The sequence below is a fragment of the Aplidium turbinatum genome, chromosome 3 (assembly GCF_918807975.1).
Source record: "Aplidium turbinatum chromosome 3, kaAplTurb1.1, whole genome shotgun sequence".
Classification (NCBI taxonomy): domain Eukaryota; kingdom Metazoa; phylum Chordata; class Ascidiacea; order Aplousobranchia; family Polyclinidae; genus Aplidium; species Aplidium turbinatum.
In genome coordinates, this window is record NC_137474.1 from 37,841,644 (window position 1) to 37,858,541 (window position 16,898).

General features: G+C 36.9%; 1 protein-coding gene across 4 annotated transcripts; it reads left to right on the forward strand.

The window, feature by feature from the left end:
- Positions 1-16,588, forward strand: LOC145766332 (uncharacterized). 4 transcript variants are annotated; one of them, XR_014288706.1, is made up of 10 exons: positions 1-279; positions 1,768-1,874; positions 6,039-6,202; positions 12,247-12,375; positions 12,810-12,903; positions 13,490-13,611; positions 13,919-14,022; positions 14,748-14,928; positions 15,484-15,776; positions 16,226-16,364. XR_014288706.1 is itself a non-coding variant. In XM_082578022.1 (10 exons), the coding sequence occupies exons 1-10, from the start codon at positions 125-127 to the stop codon at positions 16,281-16,283; spliced, it is 1,149 nt and encodes a 382-aa protein (XP_082434148.1). In that variant the 5' UTR covers positions 1-124; the 3' UTR covers positions 16,284-16,588. The 4 variants fall into 4 exon arrangements, 2 of the variants coding, with proteins under 2 accessions (XP_082434148.1, XP_082434147.1); XR_014288707.1 differs by having other exon boundaries at positions 15,548-15,776; XM_082578022.1 differs by having other exon boundaries at positions 15,548-15,582; positions 16,226-16,588.
- The last annotated feature ends 310 nt before the right edge of the window (positions 16,589-16,898 follow it).

Below are 16,898 nucleotides of genomic sequence, written 5' to 3' on the forward strand. Positions count from 1 at the left end.
TTTGTAAGTAATGCCTGGGTAAAATCCTATGTTATGGGATCAATCTGTTAATGCGTCTTTGTAGGGTTGCAGCTTCTTATTGTGGGAAGGGGAATAGCTTTGGGGTCCTGAGCATTCAGCCGGGATGTATTGCTTGAGAAACAGCAGCTCAGGAAAGAAACATTGTGCAAGTGAAAAGCAACAGCCCATACCGGAAAACGACGAATCACTTTATTCGGGGAACGCACTGAAACCTTCCGGGGCAAAATGCCTTGTCACTACCTGCTTGACGGAACCAAAGTAAGAAGAAAACAAATTAGTGATAGATCTATGGCGTGTTTTTCTGAGAGTTTAAAAAATGCAGAGATTTATCACGATAAGGCAACTTTTTGTAAATATGGCGGTTGATATTATTATAAGGAATATTTTTGTAAACTTCTAGCTTTTCAAGATCTACAACGCCACAAGTGATTTCGTGTCAAGGCAGTAGCCAAGAACTTTTTTTTTTGTCAAATTCGAAAGAAAAGTTGAAGCCATTAAAACAATTAATGCTACAACGAAGGTCACAGCAGCTGTTCTTTTCTGTTTCACACAAAAAAGGCTTTCACTTTATCAACATATGGTCTATTAAAAGGTATCAGCTACAAAACGTGATTGAAATCCAAAAAAACAATTAAAAACTTTACTAGGTTAATTTCAGTGATCGAGTCTACGCTATGGTTCAAAGTCTCTTCAACAGGGATTTCTTGTTTTTAGAGGATTAATTTCTTGCTTCAGTAGGCTATAGGCCTACTGATGCCTCATGCTGAATTTTGAGATCACTTTGCCACACTCAATTTTGCCAGTTGCTGTAATTATTTACCTACCGGTATTTGTGTAAAAGAAGCTGAAATTTTAAATGAATTTAAAACTCACTGTGCAAGAACATTCTATTTTATTGAACATTATGACTGAAAGTAGCGCACCGTATTATTTTATCACCCAGGAGCATAGTTTGCACTGTGAACGTGGCTCCAGGTTATAGGCTACTGTATAAATGTTTTTAGGCCTATTGTTATTCCCACTGCCAATCTCCGTAACCACTAACCAGCCCAACTTTAAAAGCCTTTACAAGTAGGCTATGCAAAACTACCAGGAATAACCTATCAAAGATCGGTTAAACAATTGGTTGAATGTAGCCAATGGCGGAAAAAATCACTGATATTTGTTGCATTACTTGTTCATAGTTATGCTGTTAACAAGAATGTTATTGTTTTAATCTAAATTTAGTGAGGATTCCGTCACGAACGCGAAAATAAATCAAGGGTTCCGTAATGATAAAAGGTTAAAGATCGCTGCTGTACAAGTAGACTATGCTGAACTGTCAGGATTAAGCTAGCAAGGAAGCTTCTCACTTGAAAGATAAAAAATCTGACAACCCAGCCATGAGAAATCTAATGACCTCATCTTGTTTTACTTTGCGCTCATTGGTACAAAAATACAATAAAGCTGCAGTGCAATCAAGGCCGGTGAGAAGATAATTCGAACCCGTTGTCCGAAACAAAACACTTTCAAAGAAAACAATAGGGTTTCAAAGATATGTGTTTTTGTTCTTGTCCCTTTGGGAAAAACTATGGACTCCTCTAGATTATCTCAGGTCCAAAAGTAACTTACCCCTTTTGGATCTCCTGCCAACGCTACAGATTGCACGTGGGATGCCTTGATACGTTGGTTTAGTTTAAGTCACACGAGGTTCCAAAGAAACCTTTAAGTCAAGTCCAACATTAAAAAAAAATAATTCCGATTTAGGTTTGATATAGATGGACGGTCAGATTATGGCGACTATGGTGGTAGATCAAGACCTCCAGGAAACAGACATTTCATTCCCAGAAAAGCAAAACTAAAATCTGCGGGAGGTAATTTTTAGACAATTTTATAACTTTAACTATGACATTAAACTCTAAAGTTTTTACTCGAAGTCAATCTTTATACCATCGACGACTAGCTATCTCCCATACAGGTTTCAATAACTCTAGCTACATCGACAATAGAGCCAGCGAACCGTTTTCATCGTCCGCCCCGATAGCTCAGTTGGTTGGCACGTGCTTTCTGGAACGAAGAAGCTTCAAGATCAAGCGGCGCTGGTTCGGCTCTCGGGGTGTGCGTTTGAGCAACGCACGTTAAAAATTGCTCTCCATCTAATAGATGGAATAATTTCTCGGCAACAAGACTTCAACAATCGGAACTTTAGTCTGTCAATCTCGATGACCGGGCCTGCGTCAGTGGTTCAAAGCCTCTACAAGTATGCGAAACCGTCAGGATTAAGCTCTCATATAAGCTTTCCCTGTCCGAGGATAAAGATTCAATCAATCAAATTAAACTTACCATTCAAAAATATTTCCGATATCCCGCATAGCTGAGTGGTTTATAGCAAGGCTTCTGAAAGAACTTGAGCAGATTTGTCTTATAAATAAGCTATCAAATCTCTGTGATAAATTGTTTTGTTTTTGATGTAAGGTGTAAATTGAATATTTCAAAAAGAAATTTCCTTTGGATGCGATATTGCATTGGTTTCAAAATTGTATCACAGTCATTTGGGTGCGAGCGTGAAACGTTAAACAAACTAAAAGTATTGCAACATACAACTGTGTGCCTTGACCCCTTTTTTTAAAGATTTACTTCTGCGGCTGAGGTATGTTCGGACTAGAGATGTAAATGCAAAAAAAACGAACCGTTTTTTTTTTTAAAAAAACGTGTTTTTTTTCAAAAAAAACTTGAGCCAAAAAAACACTCGTTTTTTGTTTTTTTTTGTTTTTTTTGTTTTTTTTCATATTTTTCTGGAAAAGTTGCAATTTTTTTGCAATTTACAGCTTAGTTTCATTATAGTGCTCTTGAAAAACATTAAATTACTAAAAATAGTTTTATTGGTGTGCTGAAATTCCTAAGTGTTTGTGTTTGGCAGCATATGTTCTTGCATAGTCCTATGAGGACCTATGTTGTTCCGCTTTCTTCTTCATTCTCTGGCATGTTTGTGGCAGTAGACCTGACAAACATTGAATTAATGAAATTTGATACATGACATAATGTAGATGAGTTAATTTCTTTTTCCTTTTATGGAAGTTAGCCTATGATGTTAGTATACTGTGGTACTGGTTATTCTTGTACACACTCAATGGGTTGACGAAATTTTGACAAAACAAGGTGGCAGTATTCAGTACACACATTTACCTTGTTTGTGGACGTGGTAATTTACTAATGCAAGCTATTGCCAATAGCTTGTTTAAACATGTTTTGTAACTGATAGCTTGCCAACGATGTATATGCTTTATAAATGTTGAAACAGAAGTATTCTTTTCTTGTGTTGTAAGATCTTGGATTGGACACTTCGTCATTGATGCTTCTTGCAGATTATTTGGGACATATAATGCAAGAGACCTTATCACTGATATTTTTAGCTGTCAAAAGTTAGTGCATTTGTCAGAAAAGGTTTAGGTTAATGTTCCTTTCAAATGCCCACCACCCATGTTGACTATTGCTAGTAACTACCATTCTACCAACCTTGAATTTTTCCTTTAAAGTGGAGTTTTTCAGCACTGCTCAGTGCTCAGTGTTCACATAGTGAATAAATGCTTTATAATGCTTTTCCTGACAAGAATAAAGTTTTACCCATATTCCCACAATGCAGGATAAAGATACAAAACAAACATCAAAGATGAAAACTTATTTTACTTGAGAACTAGGCCTACTGTTTTTTGAGATAAAAAGAAATTGACCTCTTGTCGTTACGCACCAATAAAACCATGATGCAAACTTTAATTTTTTTTATTGGGCAGAGGAAAGATTGACGAAAAGTTAGGCAAAAACAAAAAAGTGCTAAAGTCTCAAAGTTCTGCAAACTAAGGGTGGTCGCTAGAAAAGCAGAAAATTTGTCAAACTGTCATTTATTTTTACAAAGAATAACTTTTACAAAGTTTTTTGAAGGCATATGGTATATTACACTTATAGATGTTCAAAATGTCGTCCTTGTACTTCAGAGCATTGTCTTAACCTAGAAATCCAAGCTTAAAAAAACAACGTAAAAGCAGAAAATTTGTCAAACTGTTATTTATTTTTACAAAGAATAACTTTTACAAAGTTTTTTGAAGGCATATGGTATATTACACTTATAGATGTTCAAAATGTCGTCCTTGTACTTCAGAGCATTGTCTTAACCTAGAAATCCAAGCTTAAAAAAACAACGTAAAAGAACCTAGAACCTAAAAGAAATAAAAACATGTTAAAATAGAAATGAGAGAGCACACATTTTATTCATCATTTAATTTGATCTTCAAATTTTCTGCTTTTCTAGTGACCACCCTAGTTCAAATTGGATGGATTAAGTGCAACCAATAACCATACTTCTTTTAAACATGTCTATGACAGCACAATGGTGTAATTAAGGGAAAACAAACATGACTATGACGTCACAAAGGATTATTGAATCTCTTCAGGGAAAATAAAAAAACATCAAAACGTTTCCATCTTTCACTACATTTAAATGTGATTTGGGCTAAAAGTTGGGACTTTAGCACTACACTGCTTTTGCCAAACTTGTCATCAATCTTTCTTCTACCCAATTATTTTTTTTTTTAATTTACGCACCATGGTTTTATTGGTGCGTAACGACAAGAGGTTAATTTCTTTTTAGCTCAAAAAGTAGTAGCCAAAACTTGTTTTAATATTCATAAACAGATAGCCCACCCCATAAAACATGGGGGTAGAGCTAAAACTTATGTAAATATGTTGAGCGGTTCTTGAGATATGGCCGTTTTTCTATTGCTCCTTATCTATAAAGCCACTTAGTGGCTAAGGTTATTTCACTTATAACTCGAGAACCGCTTGTGTGATTTTCATCACGTTTGCACCAAATGCACATCAACTGGAACAATCTCTTGACGTTGTACTGGTAATGGTGTGGTGTGCTGGTGAAAAGTGCCTTTGTGAAGTAGAGAAACAGGACCCTGACCACCAGGTCCTAACGTAACATGCCCATTAACCAAAATCCCAGGTGGCTTCGAAACTGTACACGAGTGTGGTACTGCATTTAACAACTGGCTGAACCAAATTACAGACAATACTTGAGATGTGCCAACCATAGGAGTCCTCTGATAGGACACTGTGTTACTATTTGAGACGATGAGAAACCTTTATGGCTCGTGTGTTGAGAGTTGAGACTTGAGAGACATATTGTCTCATTTGAAAGATGTTATACGAGTTATGAGACTATTTTTTTGTTGAAAGAGACGCTATTGCAATGAGTTTACCCTAATTGCTGCATATTGTGACATTTAATAAAAAAATAGGTAAAAAAAACAAAAAAAACAAAAAAAAACGAATAAAAAACAAAAAAAACGATAAAAAACAAAAAAAACGAGCTCGTTTTTTTTAAAAACAAAAAAAACCGTTTTTTTACATCTCTAGTTCGGACCAATGTATTCTTTTAACCAAAATGTATTTTTTGTCTTAGGTTGTTTCATTTGTAATTTTGTTTGAAATTAGTTTGCTTCTGGTAGGCTTGTCCTTGTCTAAAGGAAATTATAAGACTGATTCTCAGTTGAATCAAATACTAGGCCTATGAGAGTCATAAACGTAGCCTACGGGATCAAAGCATTTTGAGGAAAGGAGCGAAATAAAAATTGTCTATAAACAAAAATGTTCAATAAATAATTTTCAATTTATTTCTTAATTTATTATTATTTTATAGTTTATTTTATATAATATTATTATGTTTTAAATATTTATGTAAAAATTTTTAACAAAAAGTGATAAAATTGCGTCCAATAGAAAAATTACTAACTTAGTTGTACAAAATATAGCAATAGTGCGATAGAAATTTCATTTGGGGCTCTCGTATCGATATAGGCCTAATTATAAAAATTAAGTTACTTAAATTACAGGTAGATTTATATTTTGAAGTTGCGTAATCGACACAATAAAATTACAAACAAAATTCATAAGATCATATATTTTTTAGGCTACCCTAGCCTACCAAGAAAGTTTTGTGATAACTGATAAATATGTTATCAAATTATTTTTGGCAGGGCGGTCCATTTCTTTGTATGAAAAATGGCGGTTAATGCAATATCAGAGTAACTGCGTCATGAAAAAGTTTTTTGACAAACATCATGTCAATGTATCTGTGCTGCCACCTTGCGTCAATTACGACCTTTGGAAGTATCCAAAATGGAAAGCACTTTACAGCAAAGTGAGTAACTTTATGCTAATTTTAGCGTCAGTTTGTAGGTTTGCTAACAGGGCCGGATTTAGCTGATGGGGGGCCCGGGGCACTTTTAGATCGGGGGGCCCCCCTGCAAAAATTTTTTTCAAGCCTACGGCGCGAAAAACCATCTCTGCGTCTACAGTAGCATCAATCCAGCACTACACAGCATTTTGCAGAAACTTCAAAGGCTGAAAGGAACAAAAAATAACACAAAATCACATATTTTCCACGTAGGGGGCCCTTCAAAAGTCGGGGGGCCCGGGGCACCTGCCCCCTCTGCCCCCCCTAAATCCGGGCCTGTTTGCTAACATGATAATTTAAATTATAAACCAATCATTTTCAAGCAGCGTATTAAACAATTTCGTCTACTCCCGCACAACAACGTGTCGTTGGTCCAACGTTAGACCATCGGAAACGTCCCGTGGGCCCTCCGTTGGTTTCCGACGTTGGCGCGTAACAAATTTGGCCAGCGGGCCACCTTGGGCGAATCGTCAGTCACAAAAATCGGTTGGTTAAACGTCGATCCCCCGGTGGCACACTGTTGGCCAACCCTTTCCCAACCATTTGCCACCTGCGACCAACCTGCGACCAAACGCTTTCGTTGGTTCGACGTGGGATCCACGACGCAATTTACAACTATCCTCACTGTGGCGAAAAAAGGCTTGGCTAATTGTAGACCCAACGTTGATGCACTGTTGGCCAACACTTTCCCAACCATTTGCCACCTGCGACCAACCTGACGACCAAATGCTTTCGTCGGTTGGACGTGGAATCCATGGCGCAATTTACAACTATCCTCACTGCGGCGAACAAAGGCTTGACCCAACGTTGATGCACTGTTGGCCAACCCTTTCCCGACCATTTGCCACCTACGACCAAACGCTTTCGTCGGTTCGACGTGGAATCCACGACGCAATTTACAACTATCCTCAGTGTGGCAAAAAAGAGTCGTTTAATCGTAGAACCAAAGTTAGTGCACTGTTGGCCAACCTGACGACCAAACGCTTTCGTTGGTTCGACGTGGGATCCACGACGCAATTTACAACTATCCTCACTGTGGCAAAAAAGAGTTGTTTAATCGTAGAACCAACGTTAGTGCACTGTTGGCCAACCTACGACCAAACGCTTTCGTTGGGTCGACGTGGAAGACGCAATTTACAATCATCCCCTCTGTGGCGAAAACGATTTGGTTACTCGTGAGCCTAGTCTTGGCCATCATTTGCTAATCTACGACCAAACGCTCACGTTTTGCTCTGACAAGGGTTAGACATTACGACCTCACCAAACCGAAAACGTTTCTTAACTTTGACCACATGGTGGCGTGTTGTTAACTCACTTTTTTCGAGTTAATCTGTGCTGAAAATGATGACCACGAAGACGTGGGATCGAGGCCTCAATTCGCAGTAAACCTTATCACCTATCATACTAGCATTCTACTCGGTACAACATTGCTAGAAAAGGCATTCACACAAGCAAAAAGTAAGACAGATGGCAGTTAAGTTTGTTTTTATTTCTAACCATCACAGCAAAAACAAAGAACATGCTAAATATAACAGCGGTCCAAAAAGGGCATGAGGCAAATTAAAATCAAATTTCCTGTCTTCCTCTTCTTAAACTTTTCAATCCCTATCTCTTGCGTATTTCAGCCAGTCTGAAATAGCGGCATGGATATTTGAATTTGTTGCTGTGGACAAGTTATGGGTTCTTCGTACTCCATCTAAAAATAGTAATGTCATTGGGATAAATTGCCAATAGCTGGTCCAAACCAATATGTCTAGTGGAAAAGGTTGGTTGCTGAAGCCACGTACGGTAACTAACTCTAACAAGCAACTTTTTCCCATAAAGCAATGAACTAATCACACTGAAAAAGCTCTGAAAGTATCTCCCATGGATAAACTCAGAATTACATTGATTACAACAGTCTGGAAAAGAAAATGAGAATTATCCTGCTACAAATAAACTTTGAAACCATTTCTTCAAAGATTTTGCGAATTACTTTTATTACAAATACAAAACTATGATTTTTCGTCACTGTAATAAACACCTTTTTCATGCAACCTTGCATTAAATTAACTACAAAAGCTTTGTCTGTAGTTATTATTCATTAAAAACTGAGAGTTTGTTGAAAAAGAAACATAAGGTAGGCTAAAGGGGTAAATGCTTAAGCCGACCATGCTTGTGCTTGGAGTGAAAAAGGATTATCGAAATCTGATGTAGCCTCATCATCATCCGTCATCACCATCATCCATCATCATCAGCCTATTCCTCACAAATAGAGCAAGTTTTCATCGACCTGAATATTCAAAACAATTTGCTTTAAAATGTGAAAATGACCTTAATGACCTAACAAAAACTTGACCAAATAATTTAGTGTTTTTTTAGATTTTATGTTAAAACTAATTGCTTTTAATCAATTAGATCGTACCAAAATTGCAAAATTGTGATACAACACAGTAGTCTGAGCCACAAAACTGGTGACATAAAAATAAACAAATTATTGAGGGTGAGCTTTTTTTATCAATGTAGGAGGAAACACTTTGTTTACCAGTGTCCATTTAAAACAAACTGACTTGAAATAAGTAATGGTATTGAATTGACTTTTCATTGATCTATTAAATAAGCATCTGGAACCTTTTCCTTACTTTCAGAATCCTTACAAAAACGCACCGCGCAAGCTTGCTACAAAAAGTTGACTTCATTGAAAAAACAAGAGATAAGCTATTTAGTATTATCGAAACTAACACAAAAATCAATGCACTGCACAATACACACCCAGGTGTGTCCTAAAATTTAAATTTATGAATAATTATGTATCGGTATTGCATTATAATTAATTATAGTACTACATTGAACTAATTGAACCATCTCATGCTTTATCAAAAATGCTAACAACAACAAAAACAGCGATATGCAGTACCTATGCACTCACCAATGCTTTTCTAGGCGACTAATGATATTGTTTGTTTATCTTTATCCTGCATTGCGGGAAAGCGGACTTGAGCGCTATGCATCGGTGTACGCCTTCCGACATACACCTGACCCACGCTGCAGCCGACAGCAATGTCTGTTTCCGGTTGTCTACTTAACTTATGACTTAAATTTGGTACCACCCATTACTCGAAATCGATCACTAGGTAGAGGCAATTATCGTAAAGTTTCTTGCCCAGAGAAACAACAGCAAGTGCGGGTGGCTGGAGTCGAACATGCAGGCTCTCGACTGCAAGCCCAACGCGCTAACCACTCGGCCACGGCTGGAGCTTGTAGGCTTAAAATCGTTCGCAATTTCTTTGGTTGGACCTTGCTAACATACCAAAGCACCGCAATATTATCTTTGTAATTCGTACAAGCCCTCAAGCCGTCACAACTCACTGTGAATAAATTTGAAAGCAGGGCAGCATAGGAAAAAAATGAAAAAAGAAGAGGATGACCTAATTAACACCAATGCATGACCTAATTAAAAAAGAGTTGTTTATGGCCAGCCAGCAAAGCATGCTTTTGTATCAACATCTGTGAACGTTGAATCAATGAAAATCAATTTCTGCTCTGTTGTCCGGGTGAATCTAGTAATTAAACTTAATTCAATTCAATCAAACTTTGGATTTAATTAAACCACAATTCTATTTGGGTTAAATCACTGGCGAACAAAATCAGGCATTTTACATTGATTCAACATCTTCAAACATTGGATGAATGCGAAAAAATTGGACTTTGCTTTTCAAAAGAAACTTTTAGGTCGAAACGAAATACTTCGAAAATTCGAAGCAAACGAGATGAGAACAACAAGTTTTGTGGCTAAAGGAAGTAATTTGTATTGAACACTCGAAAGTCTGAATGGTTGAGAAATAGTTTTTGCCCACCACAAACATTCATATGATCATTTGTAGGCTACTTTATGGGGGATATTTGCGGTTATTGTAAAAACATTATGAAATCATTTTTTTGGTCCAAATTAAATTATTTTATTTTGATGTAGTTAATTCTAGTCAAACGTTAAATACGGCAGATGTAGGCTAATGAAATTCCTTATCCTCAAACAAGATAAAATTTTTGCATTTTGAGTTTTCTTGGTTATATTTTCAACAAAATATTATTTTTATATGAATTCTTGGCGACGGCTTATATTTCATTTCCAAAAACATCCGATATGCAACCGATTTACTGACTTATAAACTATTGAAAAGCTGTAAAAACGTTTATCAAAAGAAGATGAATTTCTTTAATCAAATTTATGCAGCATTTGGTCATGCAACATTTTAATATAGGCTATTTGTATGAGTGATCGTAACATTTTGTTTCGTGAGACTTGTGTTTTCTCTAATTGAAAACTATTTGATTCAATTGCATAAGCATTTTGAATTCTATGGACTTTGAGTCTGATTGCAAATAAATAAATAAAATAAAATTAAGATTTGTTGGCAAAAGGTTTGCTTACAACCGAATGCCCACGGCGACGAACACGCTGTGGGGCCCACCATTGGCTCAACGTCACGTCAACAAACTATTTTTTATATAGCGTTTTTGTTAGAATAAACCTTTGTTCACTTTAATTTCGTCAAATTGTAACACATACTGGCCAATACTTAAAATTATTTTGTTGTGAATACGAAAAATGATATTGTTGTAAAAAGGTTGGTTCACAACCGAATGCCCACGGCGACGAACGCGCTGTGGGGCCCACCATTGGCTCAACGTCGCTTCAACAAACTATTTTTTATATAGCGTTTTTGTTAGAATAAACCTTTGTTCACTTTAATTTCGTCAAATTGTAACATATAGCCTACTGGCCAATGCTTCGAATTATTTTGTTGTGAATACGAAAAATGATATTGTTGTAGAAAGGTTGGTTCACAACCGAATGCCCACGGCGACAAACGCGCTGTGGGGCCCACCATTGGCTCAACGTCGCTTTAACAAACTATTTTTTATATAGCGTTTTTGTTAGAATAAACCTTTGTTCACTTTAATTTCGTCAAATTGTAACATATACTGGCCAATGCTTCGAATTATTTTGTTGTGAATACAAAAAATGATATTTGTTGTAAAAAGGTTGGTTCACAACCGAATGCCCACGGCGACGAACGCGCTGTGGGGCCCACCATTGGCTCAACGTCGCTTCAACAAACTATTTTTTATATAGCGTTTTTGTTAGAATAAACCTTTGTTCACTTTAATTTCGTCAAATTGTAACATATACTGGCCAATGCTTCGAATTATTTTGTTGTGAATACGAAAAATGATATTTGTTGTAGAAAGGTTGGTTCACAACCGAATGCCCACGGCGACGAATGCGCTGTGGGGTCCACCATTGGCACAACGTCGCGTCAACAACTATATTAGTCATATTAAATTTTTGTTGAAATAAACTTTAAAAATTCTTCATTTCACAGACTTATAATAGGCTACATACTTGCCATATTTCTTAATTCGTTTGCCAGAAACACCAAAATTGAGATTTATGCTCAAAAGGTTGGCTGACAACCGAATGCCCACGGGACGTACGTGACGTTGGTTCTTCGTTGGTTCAACGTTGTGTTAACAACCTATTTATGATATTGACGTTTGTTGAAATAAAAATTTATAAAAGCTTCAATTCACAGAATTGTAATGGGTACTTTTCATTATGTAACATTATTTTACCCGGAATATCAAAATAAACAATCGGTGGCTGGAGGTTGGTTTTCAACTGAATGCCCACGACGACAAATGCGACGTTGGCCCACCATTGCCTTAGCATTGTGTCAACAACCAAGTTTTACACAATATATATTTGGTAAAAAAAATGTTTTATGTGGTTTATATCACCAAATTATAACATGTTGTACCCTTTTTTAGTGATTCTTTGTTCAGTTAAAGAAATAATGTTAGTTGGCAAATGGTTGTTTTGCGACGAAAAGCCGACCGCGACGTTCGCGACCGTTGGCCAACGATCAGCCGACATTGTTTGCTGTGCGGGCTGCTAGTATTTACAGTTACATTAGAAGATGTAAGCCTAGATGCAGTTACCTACAATTTTACGAAAATTCATTTAGCCGTTGGACGAAGATCCTTGTCCGGATTGTGATGTGAGATTTTCTTCCGATTCCGAAGGAGTGTATACTCCTAAGATAGCGCCAGCTAGTATATTAGTGACTTCCAGATGGAGTAGAAGACCGTATATGGTAAGATGCTCAACTTTGGTGTTATTTTTTTACTAGTGGAAAATTTTCTTTCAAAGAAATAGTTTACTTTTTGGCATAATTATTGATCTTATTTTCCGTATTTAATACAAAACAAAAAAGCAAGAGACAAAGACTGTTTTTTTTTTGTCTTTTTGGTGGTGTCAATTAATGGGGACAATTCAGACTTTTTGACAATGTTTTTTGAATCTAGCCTACATAAATTTTACGTGGTGCTTTAACTTTCTCCTTTTCGGTAGCGTGAGTTTGTTATAGATGTAAAAGTCAAAAACAATGAAAAGCTCTTAAGTTAAACAAACAGATTTTACGAAAAATGAAACAAACTAAATTTTGTCTGATTGGCCTTGCATTTCTACTGTAAGTTGTTAAAAATGTTACTAAATCAAATTTACTGTTGCAGTAATGATTTTTTTCAGGACAGCATCATTCTCATTGGATTACCACAACATATAACAGTTGCATACATTAAAGAAACTAGTCAAAAAGTCTTTGTTGAGTATGTCGATCCAGGTATTTTAATGTTGTTGGTAAACATTTTTATTCACTAGATATCAGTAGGCTAGAGGTTTATTTTATTCAGATTTTATTTTTTGATCCAGCCGCAAGCTTAATTGAAATTAATTATTGTAAACAAATATTGACCATAAATCACTAATCAGTGTATTAGTTATTGCGAGTTAGAATATCGAGGCACACGCTCTTTAAGCTGGATACACGACAAGGGACAACACAACAGTCCCAAACGCACATGAACATGAAAGTATGCATGCCTCAGCTCTCCAATAAGGGTTTACGAGGTTTATGTAGAAAAGATGTAGAAGTGCATAGAGATGACAAGGCGTGCAAGTATGCACCAAGTCAACTGTCGTGTGTATCATGGTAATCAGACGAGGAGTGTATTGCAAAGGCCAAAGTAGCCTACCAAAAATGCCTGGCAATGTTTACATCAGTCATAATTTGGAAGGGAACATGGAATGATAGCATGAGTTATGAAATGTGCGTGATAAGAAAAAAGGGAAAAGAGCACTGATTTAGGCTACTGTCAGTGCAAGCTATAATAAAAATTACTGGATAGTCTACTTTTTTTTTTATGTAGCCGGTCCATCGGGGGACAAACGTGGGGCAGAAGAGGTGCAAATATGGATGCGCAGTTGTTTCGGGACCCAAATGAAGAAACCAGTAAAATTCTATCAAGCAGCCAACGGAATTAATTTTCAGGTTTAGCAGTTGACATCAACTTTAAAATGATTTCTTTTAAACTGTTGACCCAGGAATCCCTAGGCTGACCTTTAACTATGCTTTTTAGGCCTACCTTCATCAACTTGTAACACTGTGATAACCTCACAAAAGCTATGATTTCTCCTGTAGGTCTAGTATTCTGTTGCCGTTTATGAGTGTTTACTGTACAAGCAGCCTGCCTCTCTCAATGCAGTAAATTCTGCATAACAACAATCGCAAAGAAATCATCTGGAAAAAACTATTACCAACATTTAAAAATGAAATCTGTTTTATTTCCATTTTTCAGTCAGATAAAAATGATGTGATGTGTCAAACTTGGATTTGGTATTGGGTTTACTTTCGTCTTGCGCGGAAGGTAAACAGCGAAGTACTGGCTCGTCATGTTCAAAGGTAGCCTATTATTGTAGCATAAAACGTAGCCTAAACGGAGTAGCCTAACCTAAATGTGACATTGCTAATTAGAAACAGGCATAATAGAGTATAGGCTACCGGTATTTTAATGGAGTCACACAGCAACACATCTAGCTTAGTCATTCTCCTGAAGATCTTATTAGCTCTCGAAAAATAATGAAAAAAAGTGTAACCTGAAAAAAAATTTGACATCGTTTCCGAGCTGAGTTTCGTAAGCTCTAAGCAACCTAGATTTTGTGACAGAAACGTTTAATTTGTTTAATTTTTCGAAAGTTTGTTGATTTGTTTCTCGGCAGTCGAGTGTAGCAAGAACTCAGCGATAGACACGTGTTTCGCCCATGAGGCTGGGCTCATCAGCTGAGTTCTTACTACACTCGACTGCCTAGAAACACATGTTTTTGGGAAAAGTCTTGATGTCTAGTGTGGAGGCTACACTGGTAAAGGCTAGCAAAATACAATGCTTGCTGTTCTATAGTGAGTAGTCAGATAGTGCTGACGCCAGGAAGATCGCTCCTTCTCAACAGTTAATTCATTTGTTGGATTTAGCAGTTCGTCACAGTTTGTGTAAATGCTACCCCACACTTAATATTTTGAAAAACATCTTAATTCATATTGAGGGAAGACTTGATTGCAGAAGCAACTGTCTTGGAAACTTAGATAGACACCAACATATGTGGATTGTTGTCGTTCTTTTTTATTTTCAGGCTCGGAGTTGAAAAAAAAAGTTTGGAACGAATCCACAGATTTAATTGCTGGCTTTCTGAGCTGCACAAGCTTGGCTTCTACACCACCGAAACTCCATCACAAACAAAACTTGCCATCCACAACACTCCACGGCGCCCTATTCCTCTCACACGTGTTCTCAAAAAAACAAGCAAAATGCAGGTAGGCCAACAGTAGTTAAAACAAAATAGCACCCTACCCGTGAAGAAATGTAGCCTACATGTTAGCCTAGTAAATAAGCTCATCACTGCTCGCCAATTGTGTTCTTTTACGCTTACTTTTTAAAAATGTCGAATTGAAACTTATCATTCTGCATTAATTGCAATACCACATGCAATAGTCTCCAAAATGGATGATAATACATTTTACATTCATTGGAAAATATCAATGTATCTCATAAATTATAAAAATTATGTAGGCTAAGTTTGTAAACTAAGGAGATGACGAAGCATCACGGTAAGATTGATTTTCCCAAATAACCGAGCATGTCTCCCCAAATTCTCGACGCTTTTTTCAGTCGGGGAGCGACCACCCCCCTTCCCCCCATCTCTTACGGCTATGTCCAGCACAGCATGCATAAAGTGACTAGCCTATTTGTATGCACAAATTAGTGCATGCATGAAGGTATATCTATTCAAGATTAGTCGAAGGGTGGTCCCAAAACACTGGCAACACAGAATGTTTGCAAAAGTACACGATGCCTATCTGTACTTCTAGACAGCCCTTCAGAAGATAATCAAGAAGACCTCAGATACTTGTTTCTCACGTTCCTATGCCGCAGACGACAATTCATCCTCCGAAGAAGATGAGGAAGAGGTAACCTGACCAAGCTATGCTCCTCACAACATCCCCACCTCAACGGAGGAGAGACCGATGCCTTTGTTTTTCATCCTAGATATATCCGACGAAATTATGAAGCTAGACAACATGTTAAGGCCCGCTCTATAGCGTGTTATATTCAAGACATTACAAAATGTAGCTATGTGTCATGTTTGTTAAGAAAACTACAGGTACAGTAAATCGAAATAGTAGCCAGCGCAATTTAAATCTTTTGTTAAAATATTAACATATGATGCTGGTATAGACCGGAGTCTATTTTGGTCGGTGGTTTACATTTTTATTACGATTAAAACTGCACCTTATGCAATGTATGATCATCAAATAAGCACTTTTCACACTTAATGCTGTTGTAAAGCTTGCATCTATTTAACATTTATAAGCAGAACTATGAGTCATAGTCGAGTAGTTTTGAGAAATGTTCCTCCAACAGTCTATTTAATAAGCTGTGGGGTTGAAATTGTGGCCTACATTTTACTACGATTTTAGCCTTTCTGAATGAAGACTTATATGGTATTGATCTTACTCAAGGGTCTCAAATGTTGCATGTTTTTGTAGGCTTGAAAACTGATTCTAAAAAAAAATAAAATGCAGAGTTACGTTACATGCTAATTTTTCATAGGTTTCTGAAGAAAAAAGTGAAACGCTTTTCATCAATCGGGAGTGCCAAGAAAGTCTAAGAAGAATTCCTCGAGTTAAAAGATCTCATTCGACAAGAACTAACTTTAGACCAGCTTCAGTTATTCATTACCAAAATAATATGACACCCGCAGTAAGATGCTGACAGAAAGCAAAATAAATCTCATAAAACCTGTAATCCACAGCATGGCTCTGCTGAAATTTGGAAAAGAATTCAGCGTCGCTTAGCTAACTTGTTTTGAATGCTACATTTTGTTTTGTCTGTATGAATATTATTTGTTTGCAGTTCGATTGATTTAGGAAATATTTATTCAAGGAACAAGAAAATCTCGTTTGAAGTTATATTTCATAGTTATACATTCAACTACGCACAAAGAACAGTTGCTGAGGTGTCACAAATAAGCAGTGACGATCGGTGAGGGAAAGCAAGGAAAGCAGTGCTTACCTGAGCAAAAACTATGCAAAATATAATGACTGAATTCTAGGTTTCACTTCTTATTATTTTTATCACGTCTATTTTAACTTGAAAATTACTGTGTTCGTGACTACACTCGTAACAGTAGCGCCGCCACACCTTCAACATTGGGGGGGCAAAATATTAACAGTGCAAGACAGTAGCATAGTCAAAAATTTTGAAAGGGGGGTGTTGACAGCCG

What these genes read in the sequence shown, in the direction of transcription:
- LOC145766332 (XM_082578021.1), top strand. Translation starts at nt 125, where the DNA reads ATGTATTGCTTGAGAAACAGCAGCTCAGGAAAGAAACATTGTGCAAGT. An exon ending in AAAACTAAAATCTGCGGGAG is followed by an intron (nt 1,875 to 6,038) that starts GTAATTTTTAGA and finishes TATTTTTGGCAG; the next exon opens with GGCGGTCCATTTCTTTGTAT. An exon ending in TGTTGAGTATGTCGATCCAG is followed by an intron (nt 12,904 to 13,489) that starts GTATTTTAATGT and finishes TTTTTTATGTAG; the next exon opens with CCGGTCCATCGGGGGACAAA.